The 22,542-nt window shown below is 43.3% G+C and overlaps 1 protein-coding gene across 1 annotated transcript; it reads left to right on the forward strand.

The window, feature by feature from the left end:
- Positions 1-8,772: 8,772 nt before the first annotated feature.
- Positions 8,773-9,585, forward strand: LOC104451220 (major allergen Pru av 1). Its single transcript, XM_010065935.2, is given in 4 exon segments — positions 8,773-8,956; positions 9,283-9,341; positions 9,344-9,373; positions 9,376-9,585. Coding segments are annotated over 4 exon segments (483 nt in total).
- The last annotated feature ends 12,957 nt before the right edge of the window (positions 9,586-22,542 follow it).

Raw genomic sequence — 22,542 nt, forward strand, 5'->3', positions numbered from 1 at the left:
GCCAAAAATCCCATTTAGGCCCGAATCGCCAAATTGAAGCCCATTAGAGGTCGGAAAATTCCCGAGACACTTCCAATAAATAGTAGACCACGTCTACTTGCTAATTGCGCAATCAATTTATCTAAATCGCATCACAATTAACTAATAATTGCTAATTTATTCTAATCTAACAACCTAAACATAATTAATTAAAGCTAAACCAACCTTAAGCATAATTAGCCACTAATCAGGGATTAGTGAGATTACTCACCAAATCGCGCGCAAATCGGATCAATCTGACGGTGGCGATGCGAGGAACGATTATTCCCAAAGCACGGCTCGGGTCGGCGCCCGAAAACGGCCCAAAAGCGGGCCTAAAGCCGCTGGAAACCCATTTCTTGGGTTGCTGATCGGGGTTGGCCGGGGCTTCTCCGGCGGCCAAAACGGCGAGGGAAGGCCGGTGGAGGGTGAGGGGGAGCTCCGGGGGTCCGATGGCCGGGCGGTGGCCGGGGTGGCCGAACGGTGGTTGGGCGGGGCGGGTTGCGGCTGGATCGCGCGGGGGAGGAGCGGCAGCGGCGACGGACGCGGGGAGCGCATGGCGTGCGCGGGCGGGACGGGCGGGCGGCGGTGCGGCGGCGGCGGGCGGCGACGGTGGCTTCGGCGGCTGCACCGTGCGTCTTCTTCTTCCGCCTTTGGTTCGAAGAAGAAAAGGGAGAGAGAGAGAATGTCGGGGAGAAGAGAAGAGAGAGAGAGAGAGAGAGAAGAGAGAAAAGGGTTTGACCGGTCAAAGAGGGAAAAGAAAGAGAGAGGGAGGCGGGGGGAGGGGAATCGCACGAGGGGGAGGGGAGAGAGAGAGAGAGAAAAAGAGAGAAAAGAGAGAGAGAGAGAAAAAAAATAAAATAACCTAATACCATTAGTCTTATTTTATTCTTTTTCTTTTCTTTTCCCTTTCTATTTTCTTTTGGTCTTCGATTTTTCCTCCGATAATTTCTTTATTGAAATTTCGGACTCGTCAATAATTTGACGAACGATGAGACTGTCCTAAAAATAAGAATTGTGACACGCCGAATATTCGATTCCCAAAACCGAGTTAAATTTCATGATTAAAATCGACCGGACGCGATTTTAGTCCAATCCAACCAATTAGGTAGCTTTTAGGGATTTTACCGCGGTTATATCCCTTAACGGCTTCACCCAATAAGTTGGCTAACTCGTGAGTGATCAGCTCAGAGAAAAAGGACCATAGGCACGTCAACGAAATGCACATTTCACTTTATCGAAACGGGGTCGAATTTCAGGATGTCACAACTCTTCCCCTCTTATAAAAATTTCGTCCTCGAAATTTAAACCATTACACTTTGATCAAAAGGCGGGGTACAATTGTCTCATCGACTCTTCGTCTCCCAAGTCGCTCCTTGAGACCGTGGTGTTGCCGACCACTTTGACCAACGGAATGGTCTTTGTACGCAGAACTTGCTCTTTACGATTGACAATTTGGACCGGGCTTTCAACGTATGACACACGGTCATCCACGTCCAATTCCTCGAAATTGAGCACGTGGATCGGGTCAGGCTCGTACTTCCTTAATATCGACACGTGAAAGACGTCATGCACTTGCGCCAATCTTGGCGGCAACGCAAGACGATACGCTAGGTTTCCGATTTTTCAAGAATCTCAAACGGACCTACTTACCTCGGACTCAACTTGCTTTCTTACCAAAGCGCGAAGTTCCCTCATTGGTGACACTTTCAGAAAACGTGATCACCAACTTGGAATTCAAAGACCTTTGACGCTTATCTGCATAACTTTTCTGCTCGCTCTACTCGGTCTTTTTAATCTATCTCTCGATCACTGCCACGGCATCTACCGATTGCTGAACCAACTCTGGGCCTTTTATTTTCCTTTCTCCAACTTCATCACAACACATTGGAGTTCTACACGCTCTGCCATACAACGCTTCAAATGGAGCCATCTTGATGCTCTGCTGATAACTGTTGATGTAGACGAATTCCACCATATGAAGTTGATATTCCCAACTTCCTTTGAAGTCTATTACACACGCTCTCAGCATGTCTTCAAGAGTCTGAATTGTCCTTTCAGACTGGCCATCCGTCCGAGGATGATATGCAGTATTGTACTGAAGCTTTGTACCTAAAGCACTCTACAAGCTCTTCCAAAAAGCAGCCGTAAACCTCGGGTCTCTATCAAATGTTATCGTAACTGGCACTCCATGCATACGAACCACCTGACGCACATACAGGTTTGCGTGTCTATCCAGACTCAGGTCCTTTCGAACTGCAATGAAGTGAGCCGACTTTGTCAACCTGTCGACTACTACCCAAATCGAATCATTCCTCCTCTGACTCCTTGGTAGTCCGGTCACGAAATCCATCGTGATATGCTCCCATTTCCACTCTCCGGGATCGCGAGAGGTTGCGAAATCCTCCCGACTTGCAATGCTAGGCTTTTACTTGCTGACAAGTCAAACACTTGGCCATATGCTTGGCGATGTCTGCCTTCATACATGACCACTAGTAGTGTTGACGCAAATTCTGATACATCTTAGTGCTTCCAGGATGAACGCTGTAATTGCTACGATGTGCTTCAGATAAAATTTCTTCTCTAAGCTCTACATCGTCAGGTACAACCAAACGTCCACGAAGCCTAAGTACCCCATCATCAGAAACTTGAAAATCGGCCTTTCTTTTATAGGTACCCTCTTGAAGAATTCTCTGTGCGTCTGGATCTGTCGGTTGAAGTTGCTTGATTTTGACTTGGACATCCGGTTTAATTTTGAGGGTGGCCATAAGACTTGAAAGGTGGCCTACCTCAAATTTGAATTCCAAATCTCGAGCTCTCTCGATTAAGTTCCACTTCTTAACTAAGATCCGTGCCACTGAAGACTTCCGACTCAATGCATCAGCGACCTTATTCGCCTTTCCCGGGAGATATAAAATATCATAGTCATAATCCTTCAACAATTCCATCCATCGACGTTGTCTCATGTCCAACTCTTTTTGAGAGAATAAATACTTGAGACTCTGATGGTCCGTGAAGATCTGAAACTTTTCCCCACACAAATAATGCCTCCAAATCTTTAACGCAAATATGATGGCTGTGAGTTCTAAATCATGCGTCGGGTAATTCAATTCATGAGGTCTCAACTACCTGGAAGCGTATGCAACAACTCTGCCATGTTGCATCAGCACGCAACCCAATCCCCTGAATGACGCATCACTATAGATCTCGAATCCTCCAGGACCAGATGGAATCGTCAGCACAGGTGCGGTAGTCAGCTTTTCCTTCAGCTCTTGGAAACTACGCTCGCACTTGTCTAACCATACAAATTTCTATTCTTTCTTTAGGAGCTTTGTTAGAGGCGATGCTATCGATGAGAATCCTTCCACAAACCGTCTGTAATAACCTGCTAACCCCAGAAAACTTCTGATCTCTGTCACTGATGTCGGTCTCTGCCAATTGATCACGGCTTCTATCTTGCTCGGGTCGACGGAGATTCCTTCTCCGGAAATCACATGACGTAAGAACGCAACACGAGTCAGCCAAAACTCGCATTTGCTAAACTTAGCATACAACTGATGAGTTCTTAAGATCTGGAGTACTATTCACAGATGATTTTCATGCTCTTCATCACTTCTCTAATAGACCAAGATATCATCAATGAACACGATCACAAACTAATCCAGATATTCCTTGAACATTCAGTTCATCATATCCATGACAGTAGCTGGAGTGTTTACCAGGCCAAACGATCTTACAATGCTCTCGTAAAGACCATATCAAGTACGAACAACTGCCTTTCGTACAACCTCCTTCCTGACTCGTAACCAATGACTTCTAAATCTCAAGTCGACCTTTAAAACATCAATACTCTTTATAACTGGTCACACCATTCATTGATCTTTGGCAAAGAACACTTGTCCTTGATCTTCACCTAATTGAGTTGACGATGGTCGATGCATGACTGCAACAAACCATCTTTCTTCTTCTCCAAACAAAATTGATGTTTTCCCAAAGTGATGCACTATATAATGAATTCCTCATTCATCAATCTTCACATTTGCATCTTCAATCTACCAATTCAGACAACAACAACTAGTAAGAAGCCTTCGAGAATGGCTCTATCTTGGTGCTAGTTCGATCGCGAATTTTATCTTTTTCTGGTGGTATCCCAAGCAATCCCTTTGGAACCATCTTAGAAATTTTCTGTATCATGGCCACCTTCTTCACATTCTATTTCTCAACTGACACATCCAAGACAAACCGTCAAATCAATCTTGGCAACCTCCGTCTAACAAATGGATTATCTTTAGCCAACGAGATTAATGAAATCGAAGATTCTTTTCGACTCCCAATAACCTCGACACTTGCACATGTTACTAGACTAAACTGGATTACTCAATGACCATGATTCATTATCACAAGATGCTCCATAAGCCCACACTATTCATGTGGCATCAAATTCACACTTCAGCAACTAATCAAGCACAACTATTGCTAATGATTTCCCATCTGTCACTTTTACTTCAACAATTTAAGTTCTACCAACTCAGCACAAAACTTTGCTACTTTACTCGATAAAATCACTTCCAACACATTCTTTCTCGATCGGTGCAAGATCAATTCTACTCTCATTCCTTTCGCCATCCTAGTGGCATTCTGGCCGCAATAGCGATGTCTATGCTACCTTAGACTTCCATTGACAATCCTTCACCCAATGGCCATGCTAGCCATCATCACAACATATTCTAGTCATGCTCGGACACTAGATTTATCCATGCTTCCTTCTACAATTTCGACACTTAACTGGTGAGTATTCTATTTCCTGCCAAGTGACAGCACACACTCTTTCTGGTTGTCCTATCGGTCTGCTAGGACCACTCCCGACCAAATATCCCTGCTGGCTATATTCCAAACAATTTCGCGTCCTAGGAAGGACATAAGACCGATCTCCATTATCACGTCCAGAACAACCTGATTTTTTAGACTCGGTGCTGACTTGACTATCCCACCCTTCCTCGTGAGTGGAATAGAATACTTTTCTCTCGACCTCGGTCTTTTCTATGATAGATTTCCATTTCTGCTTGAACTGGATCTATACCTCGGCTCGAATGCAATGACTCACTCCCGGATCACATCTCCACTCTGGATCTCAGTAGGTGACGCGACAATGACGGTTGCAACACTGACGGCAGTTTGATCCCGAGCCTCCTGGCTCATCTAATTCCCAAGGAACACTAGCATCAAAATGATCCTATCGAACTTAGGATCATTCGATGCTACTACACTAGTACCAACCTGCAGTGGTACTCTTACACTCGAGCTAGCCAGAGCCAACACTCTGCCTCAACCACCTCGGGTACCAACCTTTGTCGATGCTTCATCCCGAGTCACAGAGGACATTGTCCACTTACTAGGAGTTCTTAGCTCCTGCTCGCTTATGGTTCAGTCTTTATATTGAAACCCGTCTTCCAAATCCACACTGGATTAGAAGGTGAGCGATCAACACACAACAAACAATTCTAGCATTCAGCTAGCACAGACATGCACCGGCACGAATTTAAAGGCCTTTCCTACTAACTATCCCATGGTCAACGCTCCTTATCACTCCAATCTTCAACTTCGCTCTGATACCACTTAAACAGGATGTCACGCCCCATCCTCGGCACGCACACATCCTCTCATTTGGTCGATTTTATAATGCGATATCCCAGACAATGTATCGCCGACCTTTCATTTATTAAGCACATGCGGAAGCGATTAAAATCCCAGGACAATAAAACGATGGGATAGAAAAGCACGTAGGGCCATATTTTTCATATTGAAATTTATAACCAAACTTTTATACAAATATCAACTAGAGAACTTCATAACTATTCACATCAAAAGGAGTTCTCAAAATAAGATGGAATCTCAATCCCTTCAAGTCATACTCAAAATCTCTCTCGGTATTATCTTCTTCTTCCAAAAATCCTTCTCTCGGGTTTCACCTCCGAGTTCTCCTTCTCGAGATTCCTCCTCGGCTCCTCATCGGGGTCCCGAAATGTTTTCCCCAAGCCGGGATGAGACTACGTCTCGGCGAGTTCTACCCCACTAAGCTCGATTAGTAAACCATTATACTAAAGGCTGCCTAAACACGCATGGGTCAGAAGACGTACCTTAGCATCAGATCCCACCTGCAAGTCAGTACATTTCATAATAGGCACCCAAGTAATCATATCACAGATCGAAGCATCGATCAAATCGACCTAGTCGATTATATACCAACAAGACCACTCACGGTCATTTCCATTCAATCAATCAATTCACAACATCAAATCAAAACAATGATCAATCGACCTAGTCGATTACATGTCAGACGGACCATTCTAGGTCAATTCGATTATTTCATCTCAATCATCAATTACGAACTACGATCCTCTAATCACATCTTAAGCAAAGGTGGAAGACACAGTCCACCACTCGACAACATTCAATATTTAATGGCTTTACAGTCCCACTCGACCACTTTCGATACTCAATGGCTTTACGGTCCCACTCGACCACTTTCGAGATTCAATGGCTTTATGGTCCCACTCGACCACTTTCAAGATTCAATGGCTTTACGATCCCACTCGACCCTTTCAAGATTCAATGGCTTTATGGTCCCACTCGACCCTTTCAAGATTCAATGGCTTTACGGTCCCACTCGACCACTTTCAAGATTCAATGGCTTTACGGTCCCACTCGACCCTTTCAAGATTCAATGGCTTTACGGTCCCACTCGACCACTTTCAAGTTTCAATCAATACTCAACGATTTCTCAATGAAATAATTAACCACAACCATTTAGGAATATATATCCTAAATTCCACATTCAATTCAATTTGGCACAATTCAAAGCTCAAATAAATAAACGGACTGCACCATGACAATCAGCACGAGATTTCGGTCGTCGGACATCTCAATCTTAATTTCCGAAAAATAAATAAATAAATAAATAATTTCGAAAATTAATTAATAAATATTAAAAATTCCATTTAGCTCAAAATAAGGCCCAATTAAATAAACGGACTTCACCACCATCATCAACATAATATTCCGGTCATTAGCCATCTCAATTGAATTTTCAGAAAATAAATAAATAAATAATTAATTAATTTCGAAAATTAAATAATTAATATTAAAAGTTCAATTTAGCTCAAAATAAAGCCCGATTAAATAAACGGACTTCACCATAGTCATCAACATAATATTCCGGTCACTAGCCATCTCAGGTTGAATTTTCGGAAAATAAATAAATAATTAATTTAATTCCAAAAATAATATTTAAATGCCAAAAATCCCACTTAGGCCCGAATCGCAAATTGAAGCCCAATTAGGGTTGGAAAATTCCCGAGACACTTCCAATAAATAGTAGACCACGTCTACTTATTAATTGCGCAATCAATTTATCTAAATCGCATCACAATTAACTAATAATTGCTAATTTATTCTAATCTAACAACCTAAACATAATTAATTAAAGCTAAACCAACCTTAAGCATAATTAGCCAACTAATCAGGGATTAGTGAGATTACTCACCAAATCACGCGCAAATCGGATCAATCCGACGGGGGCGACGCGAGGAACGATTCTTCCCAAAGCACGGCTCGGGTTCGGGGCCCGGAAACGGCCCAAAAGCGGGCCTAAAGCCGCTGGAAACCCATTTCTTGGGTTGCTGATCGGGCTTGCCGGGCTTCTCGGCGGCCAAAACGGCGAGGGAGGCCGGCGGAGGGTAAGGGGAGCTCCGGCGGGTCCGAACGGTGGCTGGGCGGAGCTGGGTGGTGGCCGGAGGCGGCTGGTCGGGCTAGGTAGGGGCGGAGCAGGGCTTGATTCGCACGGGGGAGGAGCGGCAGCGGCGACGGACGCGGGGCGGAGCGCACGATGTGCGCGGGCGAGCGTCGCGGGTGCGGGACGGGCGGCGAGCGGCGGCTTCGGCGAGCTGCAATCGTGCGTCTTCTTCCGCCTCACTGGTTCGGTTCAACAAGCAAGAAGAAGGGAAGAGAGAGTTCGGAAAGAAGGGAGAAGAGAGAGAGAGAAGAAAGAGAGAAGGGATAGGGGTTTTGACTGGTCAAAGAAAAAGAAAGAGAGGGCAGGCGTGGGGAGGGGGAATCCGCACGGGGGAAAAGGGGAGAGAAGAGAGAGAGAAAAGAGAGAAAAAGAGAGAAAAGAGAGAGAAAAGAAATAAAATAAAAATAAAATAAATTAGTCTTATTTTATTCTTTTTCTTTTCTCTCTTTCCCTTTCTATTTTCTTTTGGTCTTCATTTTTCCTCCGATAATTTCTTTATTGAAATTTCGGACTCGTCATAAATTTGACGACAATGAGACAAGATCCTAAAAATGAATTATGACACGTCCGAATATTCGATTCCCAAAACCGAGTTAAATTTCATGATTAAAATCGATCGGACGCGATTTTAGTCCAATCCAACCAATTAGGTAGCTTTTAGGGATTTTACCGCGGTATATCCCTTAACGGCTTCACCCAATAAGTTGGCTAACTCGTGAGTGATCAGCTCAGAGAAAAAGGACCATAGGGGCGCTGACGATATGCACATTTCACTTTATCGAAACGGGGTCGAATTTCAGGATGTCACATCAGAACCCTTCACACTCAGTCCCCCTCTCTCTATATATGTCAACTTCAACTCAGCCTCTTCTCTTCACTCCCAAGTCCCAGAGACCAACTTCATCACTACTTCCAGATCATCACCTCCTTCTCAGTTTCAGCAACTCTGTTAGGATCCGGTCATGGGTGTTGTCACTTTTCGCTTCGATATCCTGTCCCCCATTCCTCGAGCCAGGATATTCAAGGCTGCTATCCTCGATGCCGATAACCTCCTCCCCAAGGTCCTCCTGCAAGCCGCCAAGAGCGTTGAAGTCCTCGAGGGCGATGGGGGTCCCGGGACCATCAAGTTGATGACTTTTGGCGAAGGTTAGTCCATCCGTATTAGAAACTTAGGATCGCTCTGAATCAAGGCGGGTTCAACCTTATGGAAAAATATAATGAATATGGAAAAAGATAGAAATATGACTCGGTTACTTAAGATGTTTCTAACCATTTAACTTTACACGAGTGATTATGTGACTCGGATTTTGATTAGGCAAAGTTGGGCTATGTCTAAGTCAGTTGTATTGGATTGTGGTAAGAACAATTGGGTTAATTCCTAAATGGCCTGATGGACACCATGAAGATTGGTGCTTGTGATATTGAAACTTGCGAGTTCTAAATGTGAATGTGACTTTTTGTTACATTGATAGGCAGTTAGTACAAGATAGCGAAGCACAAGGTTGAGGACCTGGACAAGGAGAACTTCACCTCTTTTGCTACTCAATCATCGAGGGCGAAGTGCTTTGGGCACCACCTTTGAGAAGATCAGCTATGAGGTGAAGATCATCGCATTAGCATTGGGAGGCTTGGTGTTGAAGTGCGCGGCTAGTTACTTCACCATTGGCGAGGAGGTGGACATCCCCGAGGAGGAGATCAATGCCAGGAAAGAGGAGTTGTGCGCGATGGTCGAGGCCATCGAGGCTTATCTTATTGCAAACCCTTATGACTACTGAGCCGATCTCCGGTCATGTATTGTTTAAGTAATGTGTTAAATATGTATTGTTGTGCTAAACTGAAAAGGAGACAAGAAGAGTTTGAGTCACTCTATTTGGAGCTAAGCATGTTGGGCTGGTGAGTGTTGTTGTTCTTGTCTTTGTTGAGAATAAGAGAATAAAAGGTGTGATAGGAATGCAGTGCGGTGGTTTTGTGGAATTTGATAAACTATGCTACATGTTTATACAAGGCTTGTTGTTGACACCTAAATTTTTAGGGTTAATTTTTGCTATAAAATAAAAAAATCACATGGCATATAGTTTAGGGAAATTTTATTTTGTGTTATATTGCATTAGGATTTTCACATATTTGGGTAATATACACTTTGCGAGGTGTATTTCGTGCAAAAAGGGAATTTTTTGGATAGAATATGTGAAAAATACAAAAGAGAATATCACATGTAGTGCAATGATATATTCAGAAAATTATGCACGAGTGAAATTGGAAATAAAATTTGCTTCAAAGATCTAAAATTTTCCCCTATAAAAGGCGTTGCACACGTACGGACAAAGGGGGGGGATTTTCGAAATTTTTGAAGAGCAATTACGTGAGGAGTTCTTGGGGTCTGGTGAGCGGGGATTCGAAAGAAAAATCAAGAAAAAAATTGCTTTCTTCCGTTTGTCTTTGGTTTGTCTTGAAGAGAAAAAAAGTCAGAAAAAAAGAAAAGAAAAGTCATGTCTGCAGAAGGAAACAGTAGAGAGAGAGTACGAGACAAGGAGTGACGTGAGAAAAAGAGAAAAAAAAAAAAGAAAGGGGACGCCACTGTTCATCTTCCTCGCCGGGTTGCCCCCGCGCGCCGCGCCGCGTGCCAACGTCGTCGACCGCGCCGGCACCGCCTCCACCGGCTACCTCCGCATCTCCGCCGCGCCGCACCACCACGATCCGCCTCCACCGCGTCCGTCAGCCCCGTGAGCAGCGCCTTGCCACCGACCTGCGTGCAGGAGTCCGCCCGCCCCCGCGATGGACCCGAAGCGCCGTCGTTCGTCCCACCTCGCCGCGGCGAGATCCGCGATCCGCAGGCGTCCGGATCTCTCCACCTGCAGTCCGAAGCTCCGGTGCTCCTGTCCCGACACCGCCGTGCACGCCGCGACGCCCGCACCCGGCCAGGGCCGCGGTCCTCTTCCGCCCGACGACTGCGAGCTGTCCCGACGACCCGCGCCGAAGCCCCCTGGTGCCGCGCCACCGTCACGCCCTGCGGAACCCTAGCCGGAGGCTCCCCTCGCCGGACCCACCAGCTTTATTTTATTTTATTCTTTTTCTTTTTCTTTTTCAGGAAAAAGGAAAAGAAAAGAAAAGTGAAAGAAAATTTAGGTATTTTCTTTATTTTATTTTTTTTTTAATTATTTTTGCTATTTTATTTTATCTTTTTTAGTGTAATTATTCCTTAATCTGAAATTGAAATTCCATGACATGAAATTGCCTGGAAATTAGTGATTCTCGGTCCGATTTTCAAGCTCGAAATCCGACTCGCAATCACTTAAAATTGCCAATCCGATCTCCCGCTCGAGATCCGATTCGTGATTTATGTGAAATTGGCCAACCGATCTCATGCTCGAGATATGGTTCGTCAATTTGTGTATCAATATGGCTTGATTTGATGTGGTGTTGCTTAAATTAATTTTCTTAAAAAAAAAATAGAAAATGTAGCTTTAGGGTTTGCATGTTCACAATAGGTATTTTATTTCGAATTTTAAAAAAATAAAAAAATCAAATCAATTCATTTAGGTTGCTAGTTCTTTTAATTTGGATTGCATGTTTAATTATTTGGCAATTATTAATTTTGAAATTTAAAAAAAAAAGGAAAAAGGAAAAACATAAAAAAAATCATCATGCATAATTCATGTAGAATTAGGGTACATTTTGCACGTCATTGCATATTAGGATAGAAATTGCACTTAAGTTAATTTAGATAATTTCTTAATTTACTATAGGTTTAGGTATTTTATTAAATGGATTGCATTTTAGGATTATCTAGGTTAAGATAATATTTTAGTTTAAATTAGGATGTGGCTCAACCTAATTCTTAATATAAATTAAATAGGATCTTAATCTAATTAGGTAATTTTCATATTTCACCTAATTTCGAATTTCATAAAAAAAAAAAAACATAAAAAATGCCATAGGTTGATTTGTCTTTATTTCTTAGGATAAAAAATGTATTCTTTTAGGAAAAAGAAAAATTGTCATATGCACGTCATTAGGGTTAGAATTCATTGAGATGCATGACATTTATTATTTTTTGCTAGGCCATTCAAATTACATGTTATTAGAATTAGGTCATTTAGTTAATATTGCATTGCATATTGCATGATTTTCATTAAAAAGTGAAAACAAAATAAAAATTGTGTGTTAATTAGAAACCATATCTAGGGTTGTTGATGTGGATTTTAATTTAACATTGCAGATGCTTTCGTTGCTTTGAGGTAAGTCACTGCAATTTATTCATTTTTTCTTGAGTGTTAAATTGGTGGTTTGTGCACCTGCATGGTCACCTCACATGTTAGGAAAATAGATTTAAAATCAATCCAAACTGCTTGCCAAACATTTATTAAAATAAAAAGAAAGGTACCGAAAGGGCGTTAGAGAATTTTAGCGTAACCAAGTCCCGTACCCATAGTCTCTGGTTCGTAGGAGTAAAATAATTCTCCCATTATTTTACTTGGGTTTCTAATCGACCCACCAAAAATAGATTAGTGGCGACTCCTAATTGAAAATCAATTGCATGTTAAGAACTTAAACTTAAGTCGCGAATGGTATGGGCTTGGGAGAGCCCGAATTAAGTCTAGGCTTAACAATCCATTAGCCAAACCCTAGGTGGTTCACACCCCGAAAAAAAATTGGTCGCGACAGCTTGGCGACTCATTGGGACTTGAGTTAAAACTTTTAGTGGACTTAGGCCAATTTTCTTTTGAAAAAAATGTTTTTGTTTGGCAGCGAGGATCCCAGTGCGTCCCTAACATTTAAGGTGTTAAATGTTTTGCAGGATGGGAGGTATAAGGGGAAGTGTTTGCTAACCTTTGTTTTGTAGGGAGGTGTAGGAATGTATGGTTTATTTTCATATATGAAGTGTTGCTTGATATAAAATGTTGTGCATGCCTTGCATCTAGCACTACACTATTGCACACACAACCCGCCGCCGGACCTGGGCCGCATTAGGATCATCTAGGATGGTATTGAGATGTTTGCCACTCCGACCGCATGATCGCGGTGCGAGTCGCCCATCTCAATCCCGAAGTTTCTTTCATGGTGTCAAGAGTACCCACCTCGGTCCGCATGCTCGCGACCCGGGTCGCTCTTTGATCAAGCCGGAGTCATGAGGACCCGACATAGTCCACAAGCTCGTGGCTAGTCCGATCATCCTTGTGGCTTCACTTTGATAAGCCTTATAGTGTAGAAATCGAGCCACTTAACATGCGCATGTCTATGTGATTGCCCATCATTGGTAAAGTAAGTTCTCTAAATTTTGGCCTTTGCAATTTACTTACTTTATCGCATTATTTTGTCGGTCCATGGCATTAGGATTGTCTGAGTCTTGATCAATATACAATGGGGACACCGGACATTCGAATTATTTTCCCTCCAAGGGAAGAGCTTAGCATTTGGTGGGACAAGTTAGATCAAGATGGCCGTCAGGTTTGTAGAGTCACATATTGGTCGACTACTTCCGCTGCTGCGTATCAACATCCATGTCGGCCTCGTCCAAGCACTCGCCCACCGTTGGTGCCCCCGAGACTTCTACTTTTATCTTCGGCGGTAAGCATGAGCTCACTCCCACCTTGGAAGAGTATAGCATTGCCATAGGAAAATCCTTGAAAGCTGAATTGATTAGTCCACCTATCGGAATAGATCTGTTATGACCTTATCTGATTTTCTGAGAATTAAGGAAGACGATTTAAGAAAGGTTTTAAAGGCTAACCGCAATGCATGTCCTTTATCTTTTCTGAAACAATGTTTTGAAAAGGCACTTCATCTCAAATGCGAAGGGTTTTCCTTTTGGCTTTCTTTGGGTTTATAGTTTTCCCTTCTTGCAAGAATGCTATTAACCCTTTGATCGCTCAATTAGTTAAACAAGTGTTGGAAGGAAAGAATTTTGTAAACACTATTCTAACTGAAACTTTCCTTTCCCTCACTCATTTCAAAAGAGGTGGCGATAAGACTCTCCATTCCTCTCCTGAACTTTTACAAATTTGGTTTCTTTCACATATAAAAGGGTTTGGTGGTCTAATGACTATACATGATGTTAGTAATTCCAACCACCTATTATGAGATTTGAGAACAACCAAAAACATGCACCGGATTATCATTATTCTAGGTGGCTAGCTTTCATGAAAAAACCAACTTCCAAGGGTTTCCTATGGCATGCTAAATGGTTCCAAGTTCGGGTAGCGAGACTCTCGTGTGGAGGAGTTGGCCCAATCCCTCTATTGGGATTCACCGGAGCATTGGAGTACTATCCGACTAGGGTGACTCGTCAATATCAAGTCGTGCAAGAGCTTCCCCGGCGTTACAAGTAGAGCCACTCCAAGTCAGTTTTGTCGATGGAAGCCGAGGCCATGAAGATTCCATTCTCACTATCAAATCAATGTGGGACATGTGCCATCCGCGAAAGCTCAAATGGCCCGAGGAGGAGTTGAAAGGCACGAAAGGAAGTACTATGCCTCGATTAAGTACATCCAACAACACAAGATTCCCGAGAAGCTGCTTCCGAAGATACCGGAGGCGCCGTTGAAGATCACCAATCAAGCTGAGAATAAACGCCTCAAAAGAGTTGCTGAAAAAGCTCAAGAGGAGAACAAACGATTGCGTCGAATGGTGTCCCGAATGTATATTGATCAAGCCAAATGAAGTGCTCGAATCAATCTTGCTATTCTCATTTTTAGATTAATGTTTAGGGAGTTTGAGTCATTTACTTTCCTAGTTCGTTTACTTAGGACATATCAAATTTCTAGGCTTGTCAAAAGCTCCATTGATAAATAAAATTTCTAGAGTATTGCCATGGATCGGCGTATTTTCATATGAGATACTTATTTGTGTTCATTTCTTAATTTTTAGGTGATAACGGATCCGTCACGTTCGCCCATCATCACGCGATTAAGAGCGAGAATGGCTGAACAAAACCGAAATGCGTGATCGTGTCTCCACCTGTGGAGACTCAACTCCAACAAGTACTCGCCTCTTTACAACATGTGACGGATCAACTCCAATTCCTCCAGGCAAATCCAACAGCTGCACCTGCTCTTCCCCGAAGTGGTTATCCCAAAGCAAGCAAACAAGGTTCAAACGATTGACGATGACATGCCGGACTGGAAGATGATCCATTCTCGATCAATGTGGAAAAGGCTAAGCTTGTCAACATCCCTAAGACGGAGGCGGGATGAACGCTTTGCTAAAATGGAAGAAAAGTTGAAACAAGCTGCAGAGTCACGAGTTCACTCCCCGTTCGACTTGTCCGTGTACGAGAAAGTCAAGATGCCAAAGAAATTCAAAATGCCGGATTTTGAGAAATACGATGGTACTTCCTGCCCAAAGCTCATCTTCGATGTACCATGTGCAAAACGGCCTCTCATGATCCAATCATTCCATGCAAGTTTGACCGGGCTGCACTAAATTGGTATGTCATGAAGAATGTGAACCTACTCGACACCTGGAATGAAGTGGCTGACGCATTTCTCAAACAATACAAGTTCAACATGGATATTGCACCTTCCCGAGAGGATCTCGAGAGGATGGAGAAAAAGAGGAGCGAGTCATTCAAAGAGTATGCCGTGAGATGGCGAAATCGGCAGCTCAAATCACCCCCGAGCCTGCCGACAAGGAGCTGATGAAGTTATTTATCAAAACTCTCCCATCGAGTTTCGTATTCGGATGGCCAGCACGTACGTTGAAAGCTTCAATCAGCTTATTTACGTGGGGAACAAATCGAGATGGGAATAAGGGAAGGATGGTTTACTGAACCATCGAGTAGAAGATTCTGCCAAGAAAGAGAAGGAGACTGCTTTGTAGACGTAAATATGGCTTATAGCCGGAAAATGCCAATCGCACCCTGGCTATCCGAGATGAATCCAAAGCAACAGCAAGCTACCGGCCGTCAATCATTTGCCCAAGCAAGAAGGCGGTTCTCTCCTCTCCCTCGGATCTCCATCCCAAGTGTTGGCAATTCTAAGAAAGAAAGGATTGCTTACTAGCGAACCAAAAGCGCCCTAACCGCGAAAGCATTCGTAGTTACGACTCGACGAAGAAGTGCGACTATCATAGCGGTGAATTAGGACATTCAGCGATGAATGTTTCACCTTGAAACACAAGATCCAAAACCTCTTGGACACAAAGGCCTTTTCATTTCAGGCGCTCAGCCAAACGTCAAGAAAAATCCGTTACCGGAGCATGAAGGTACGGTCAATGCTATCCTAGAGCCGAAGTTCGTCGAATCAAGAACTCGAAGGTACATGTGGCGAGATGCTTACAATGGCTTGGTAAGAGCTGGATATTATCCGAGATCGGGAGGATGTTCCTCTTTCAGCGATGAAGGAAAGAGTCACCGGGATGGTGGATGACGGAATCATCGTTTATGCTGACCATAACTCTATAGTTTCCACTATTTCCCCCATCATTATTGATTGGGAGGAGGAGCAAGCGGCGCTCAATGCTGATAAAGAGGAAGTTGATCCTTCACTCGTGGACATGCCCCCACTTGAAGATGCATCGACGATGAGATAATGATTGAAATGCCTCAACCGTATGAATATGTCAACAATAAGGCGGTCCCTTGGTCCTATGACCTAGATGTTGACCTCGTTACAAGGTCAGTCGGACTTATTCTCAAACTAATACTCAACCCGCAAAACCTGTCACCGATGAAGAGGTTAAGGAGTTTCGGCCGTGATCAAAGCAAGCGAGTACAAGGTGGTCGAACAGATTACGAAAGATGCCCACCCAGTTTCTTTGCTTGAACTCCTGCATCCCCGTGCATCAAAAGTCTCTAATGAAGGTGTTAAGTGAAATTCGTGTACCTGAAACGGTCGTGGCGGACAAGTTGGAAGACTTTGTGGGATCGATCCTTCTTAAGGACATGATTGCCTTTTACGATGAGGAATTCCCTCTTGAGGGTAGGGGCATAACAAGGCACTCTATGTATGTCAAGCATAAGGCTTCTCATGTGTCTCGAGTACTCATTGATAATGGGTCCGCCTAAACATATGTCCACCGCCACTCTTCATCGCCTTAAGGTGGACCCGTCCAGGATACATCTTTGCAAAGACTTCGTCCGAGCTTTTGATGGTACAAGAAGGAGGTGCTTGGGGAGATTCACCTCGATGTGCAAATAGGGCCGGTGGTTTTCAATGTTCCTTTCCGGTAATGGATATCCCTACTTTGCTTTTAATTTCCTGGCCGGGTCGTCCTTGGATTCATACTTCTTTGGGGGCGGTACCATCAAGTCTACATCAAGCTGTGAAATTCGTAATCAAAGGAAGCTAGTCACTGTCTATGGCGAAGAAGATCACCGAATTTATCATGAGACAGCTATCCCCTATGTAGAGCCGGACTTTGAGTTCGAATCGAGCTACCACTCATTTGAGTTGGTATCCACTATTCATGCTTCTCGAGACTCACCACCACCAACTCTGAAGTTTCAAATGCTACTCTAATGGTAGGAAGGATGATGGTTGGGAATGGTTTTATTCTGCGGTGGCCTTGGAAGAAATGGTCGAGGATTCGAAACCCCATTGAAGCCCCTCGGAGGTCCCGTCTTTCTGGATTAGGGTACCATCGAAGAGTTGGGGGAAAGTTACGGAGGACGAAGACGAGGAAAGGCGAAACCCGCCACGACCACGAGCAAGAAAGGCAAAACCCAATACTCCCAAACATTCGCGAGACATTCCCCGGTCCTCCCATAATGATGCGGGATGAAGCAGAAGTAATAGATACCCAGGGCAGCCAAGCGGAAAATTCGACTATCTGGTGAAGTATTCGGCTCCTCCCGGTTTCTATATTGATCCCCGCGACATTGTCCCAGGATGGATGGGGTGGCATGGATGATCCGACACCCCGGAGATCGAAAACCCCGAAATGCATTGGAAGGAATCTCTAGTCTCTTCGATGATGTCTTCATAGGGGCCATTGACGAAGGACCTCGGGAGAAGATGGGCTCTAGCCCACAAGAGTAACTCATTTACTTTGCTTTCTTACATTCCCCCGCGCGGAATTTTTATCGCTTTCTAGGGCTTGTTTTTGATTTCTTCCTTTTCGCTTTCTTTTTAGGGCTTGAAAATTGCATTTCCATTCAATAAATGTAATTGATTGATGAATATCAATAAAATTACAAGTTTTATTTTGAGGGCATGATGAGGTACACCAAACCAGCCCGGTGACGATATCCAACAATGAAAAGAAAATATCATCCAAGGAGAATTCTGAGGACTGGGCTTCTTCATGCTTCCTCATAAAAAAAAAATCCAAAAGAACCAAAAAAAAAAAAAAAAAAGATCATTTTTCAAGACATTTCCAAAAAAGAATGCATTAGATTAGCCTTGTTTAATTTTCTGACTCATTTTACTTCATGTTTGAGCATTACTTTCTTGACCCGATAAGAAAGCATCGAAAAGGCACATCAAGTTGCAATTGGTTCAATTGTTACTCAACAAGTTTCTAAAGAGTTAATGTCGGCCACATCTCGATACTACTTTAAATATCCATCTTGAAGGGCCAAACAAAGTGTGTTCCATTTCCATGCTTGACGGAATTTTCATTCTCGCCCATTAAATGAGGGCAAGTTAAAAGAGAATCATCCATCTTTGATGAAAGAGGTACATCTCGTCTTTGAACATAAATAATTTTGGGAGATGACGCTTTGTTCTTTTCCTTGCAGATGACGAATTGGGGGGCGCTACAAATTCTAGTAGTGACATGACTGAGACAAAATCTCGATCCAAGCCAAAATGGTTGTGCAATTTGAATTTACTTTGAGTTGCATAGTATCCTATTCATGCACGTTCTCTTGTACAGGGGCAAAAGCAAGAACGAAGTATTCATCAAATCAAAAGCGGATTTTCAATCCAAGGACATCCATTCTTGAGACAGTCCCTTCGTGGGACATTTCATTGAATGAATGCTTGCAATCATGTTTTCATACTTATAAGAGAATTTTTTTAGTATGGTAAACTGTTTGTTTGAAGCCACAAAAGCTTTTCATGCTTAAAGTTGCTGAACTCTTTTGAGAAGAAAATTTTCATTTAGCTCACCAATTTCATGTGGAGATTTATCAAGATAGACAACTCAATGGAGTGACATTAATGTTTAAGAATGCTAAATGAGACGTATCGGGATGATGAAAGGCAAGCCCTATCTATACACAGTCCCTTACTTATACACTTGATACACTTGTGAGATGAATGTAGGAAGTTCCATATCGTGAGGTAAAGAGTTCTCTCGCGAAAGGTACGATAACCGAAATGATGAGAGGCAATTCATTTCTCTATCCCAAACACTACATATAATCCATTGCTTAACCCCTTTGAGCTCCATACACTTGTGGAAATTCTTTCAAATTATCCTGTCAAGAACCACCCCACATTGGGGCAAATTGGAGGTAAGATAGCACCATAAAGTGAAGAAAATGGATTGAAATTTTCTTGCTTTCACTTACATCAATTTTCAAGTCGTGCTATTACAATGAATTCATATGGTAATTTAAGTGCCTTAGGATGACGAAGAGCATTTTTTTTCTCTATCCTACATGCTTATATCCTTTGCATAGCCCACTTGAGCCTACAATTTCATTTCTTTTTAAACCCAGTTGGTGATTATCCCCCACACTGGGGCAAGGCAAAAGGCATATGAAGACCCTTGAAAGTTCAAGTGTCATTATTTTACGCATGCATAGAAATCAAAGAACGACCGATGTCGGACAGTGGCTCCGGCGCCTCAAGGGCTAGTGAGGGGCTTGTCGTAGCGGTGGCGCTGGTGTTGAGAGATATGCGGCCTTGACAGAGGATGGATTGAGATCCGATTACGATCTGATTACGATTTGTACAAATCAATTTAAGATTAGATCTAGATTAGATTGATTGATTTAGATTGATACACAGGATCATTAATTTCCTTTCTTTCTTACACTTTGTATTATATCTACTAAGGATGCACATCAGATTCATTATTGAAGATGATACAATATATAAAAAATCTCTCTCTACGTCTTTGATCGTTTTCTCTTTACTTCTTCTTGAACTTCTTACATGGTATCAAAGCAGTAAAAGTTCTCTAATTTGCTTTCGCTATTTTCTTCCCATCGAGATCTTCGAACCCTTTCTTCACCTTGTTTCTATTGAGACCTCCAATCCTGCGCAAATTCAACATCTTAGTATACTTCTACCATGACAAACCACTTACCTTCAGCCTCTGATCCGCATCCGCAAGATGAAAGTCCCATGCAACCTGCAGAAAATTGGGACACCATTGACGTCGTCAGATCCCAAGAACAACCTATTCAGGCCCAAGATGGTGGGATTTCTCTAGCTCAAACAAATCTAGGGCAACCCTTCATGGTACAGCCCATTCCGGGCCAACCAATGATGGGCCATCCTTACTAGTGGCCATTTTTTTAGATTCAGCACAATCCGTGGCTGTTTGGGCCTAGACCGAATGCATCATCGCCAAGAATTCAAGGGACATGGGCCTCTACTCAACCCGGCGGTAGCCCACTAGCCATAAGCGGGGCAAGCATATCCGCCGGGTCGGTTGGAGCGAATACGGGGCAAGCAGATGAATCCGATGGTTCGGGTAATAGAACAAATCCATACCCGACCGATTTCAATGCGGGTTATGGAACCGGGTTGACTAATCCGAGTACGGGAACAAATCCCTACCCGGGTTTCGCGCCCAAATTTTTGTCGTATCTAGGATCGATTTTCATCGGACGGCCAGAATCCGGCGACCCCCTGTTTGTTTCCACCGCCGACAGACCGGAACTGAAGCTAATCAGCTAGCAGCTTACCGGACACGAAAATTACTCCAGGTGGTCGCGGGAATTTCGGCGCGCGCTGCTAACGAAGGACAAAAACGGGTTCCTAGATGGAACCATCGCCGTTCCCTCGGATGAGCGTCTAGCCCGACACTGGAGGAAATGCAACCAGCTCATCCGAACCTGGATCGGGAATTGCATTTCTCCAGAAGTCACAGCTGGACTTCCACCCATAGAAGACGCTCAAAAGATGTGAGAAAATATCCGAGAAATGTACGGTAAACTCGACTGTGCAAGAATTTTTTCACTCATGCAGGAACTGAGCAATCTCAAACAAGGGAATATGACTGTCACGGCTTGCTTCAACAAGCTATCGTCTTTATGGAACGAACTTGAAGCGGTCGAAGAAAAACTCGAGGGACCAAAATCAACACTCCAACAGTATTGATCTATCAAAGAAAGGGAGAAGGCTACACGTTTTTTGCTGATTTTGAACGAAACTTACATTACCTTTCGTTCACAGATTCCGGCCATGGATCCAGTTCCCCCAATCGGATGAATTTACCAACTGGTTGTGCAGGAGGAGAGCCAATCCGAAACACGCGAGAAACAGCGACATCATCGCACTCGCGGCAAACGGCGAACGGCAAGATGGTTCTGTGAAAACCTTAAATCGAGAAAAGGAGAAAAGAGGCGCCGTAGGGTTTGGGGGAGACGCTCGGTCCTTTAAAAGGGATGGAATCAATGGCCGAGATCTAATGCAAGGATATGACGGTCCAGATCGTGGGCGTGCATCGAACGGATCATATCGTGGGCGTGGATCGGACGGTCTTCATGGATTTGAAAGCGCGGATGGATTGGACGGCGGATATGATTCCGCGAGTAAAGGAATGGATGGCCAGATTTATGCCACGTCAGCAAAAATTTTCAGGCCTATTTTTAAAGGAAATGGTAAAATGTTTTGCGATTATTGCAAGCGTTCTTACCACATGATTGACAGCTGTTGGAAGTTACATGGAAAGCCCGGGGAAAAGGAGAAAAAAATAGCAGCTGCCTATCAAATGACTGGATCTACAGGCCAAAATGCTGATCACCCTATTTCTTATGGCCAGTATCAACAGCTGTTACAGGCTCTGCAAAAATTGGATACCTCCAATAAAGGGGGCAGTTTCTCAGGTATTTCACATCGCTTAATTAATTCTATTTCAAGGAAGGCATGGATTATTGATTCAGGGGCAAGCGATCACATTGTTTGTGATAAATGATTTTTTACAAGTATAAATGAAGGATCCAATTTTCCTGTTTCAGTTCAATTACCCAACGGGAATACCACACATGTGAATGTGACAGGCACTGTGAACCTTAGTCCTCACATTATCCTTGAAAATGTCCTTTATGTCCAAGAATTCCAGTTTAATCTCATTTATGTATCGAGAGTATGCAAGGAAAACTCATGTAGGGTATTCTTCGATGCTGACACATGCTTCTTTCAAGCCCTTTCGACTGGCAAATTGATGGGCTTGGGTAGCCTTTCTGAAGGCCTTTTTTTTTTTGGACAAGCTTTCCAAGTAATTTCAATTTTTCTAGCACTCCTTTCAATAAGTCTTCGTTGTGTAATTTGACTACCAATGAAAAGAATTTCATTATGCACTTAAGAATGGGTCACAGTGCTTCCTTTCCTTATTCTCAATGCTCCATATGCCCTCTCGCAAAACAGTCACGTACGCCATTTCCAACTGGAAGTACTCGTGCTAGTGAAACTTTCTCATTGATTCATGTGGATATTTGGGGGCCTTATCATACAGCAAATCATGATGGGTCTCGTTATTTTCTCACCATAGTAGATGATTATTCTCGTGCAACATGGATTTTTTTAATGTAGTCTCAAAGCCAAGCTTATTCTCATTTAAGGACATTTATTGCTCTTTCGAAAAATCAATTCGGAAAGTCAATTAAGAAGATC

The sequence above is a fragment of the Eucalyptus grandis genome, chromosome 2 (genome assembly GCF_016545825.1).
Source record: "Eucalyptus grandis isolate ANBG69807.140 chromosome 2, ASM1654582v1, whole genome shotgun sequence".
Classification (NCBI taxonomy): Eukaryota; Viridiplantae; Streptophyta; class Magnoliopsida; order Myrtales; family Myrtaceae; genus Eucalyptus; species Eucalyptus grandis.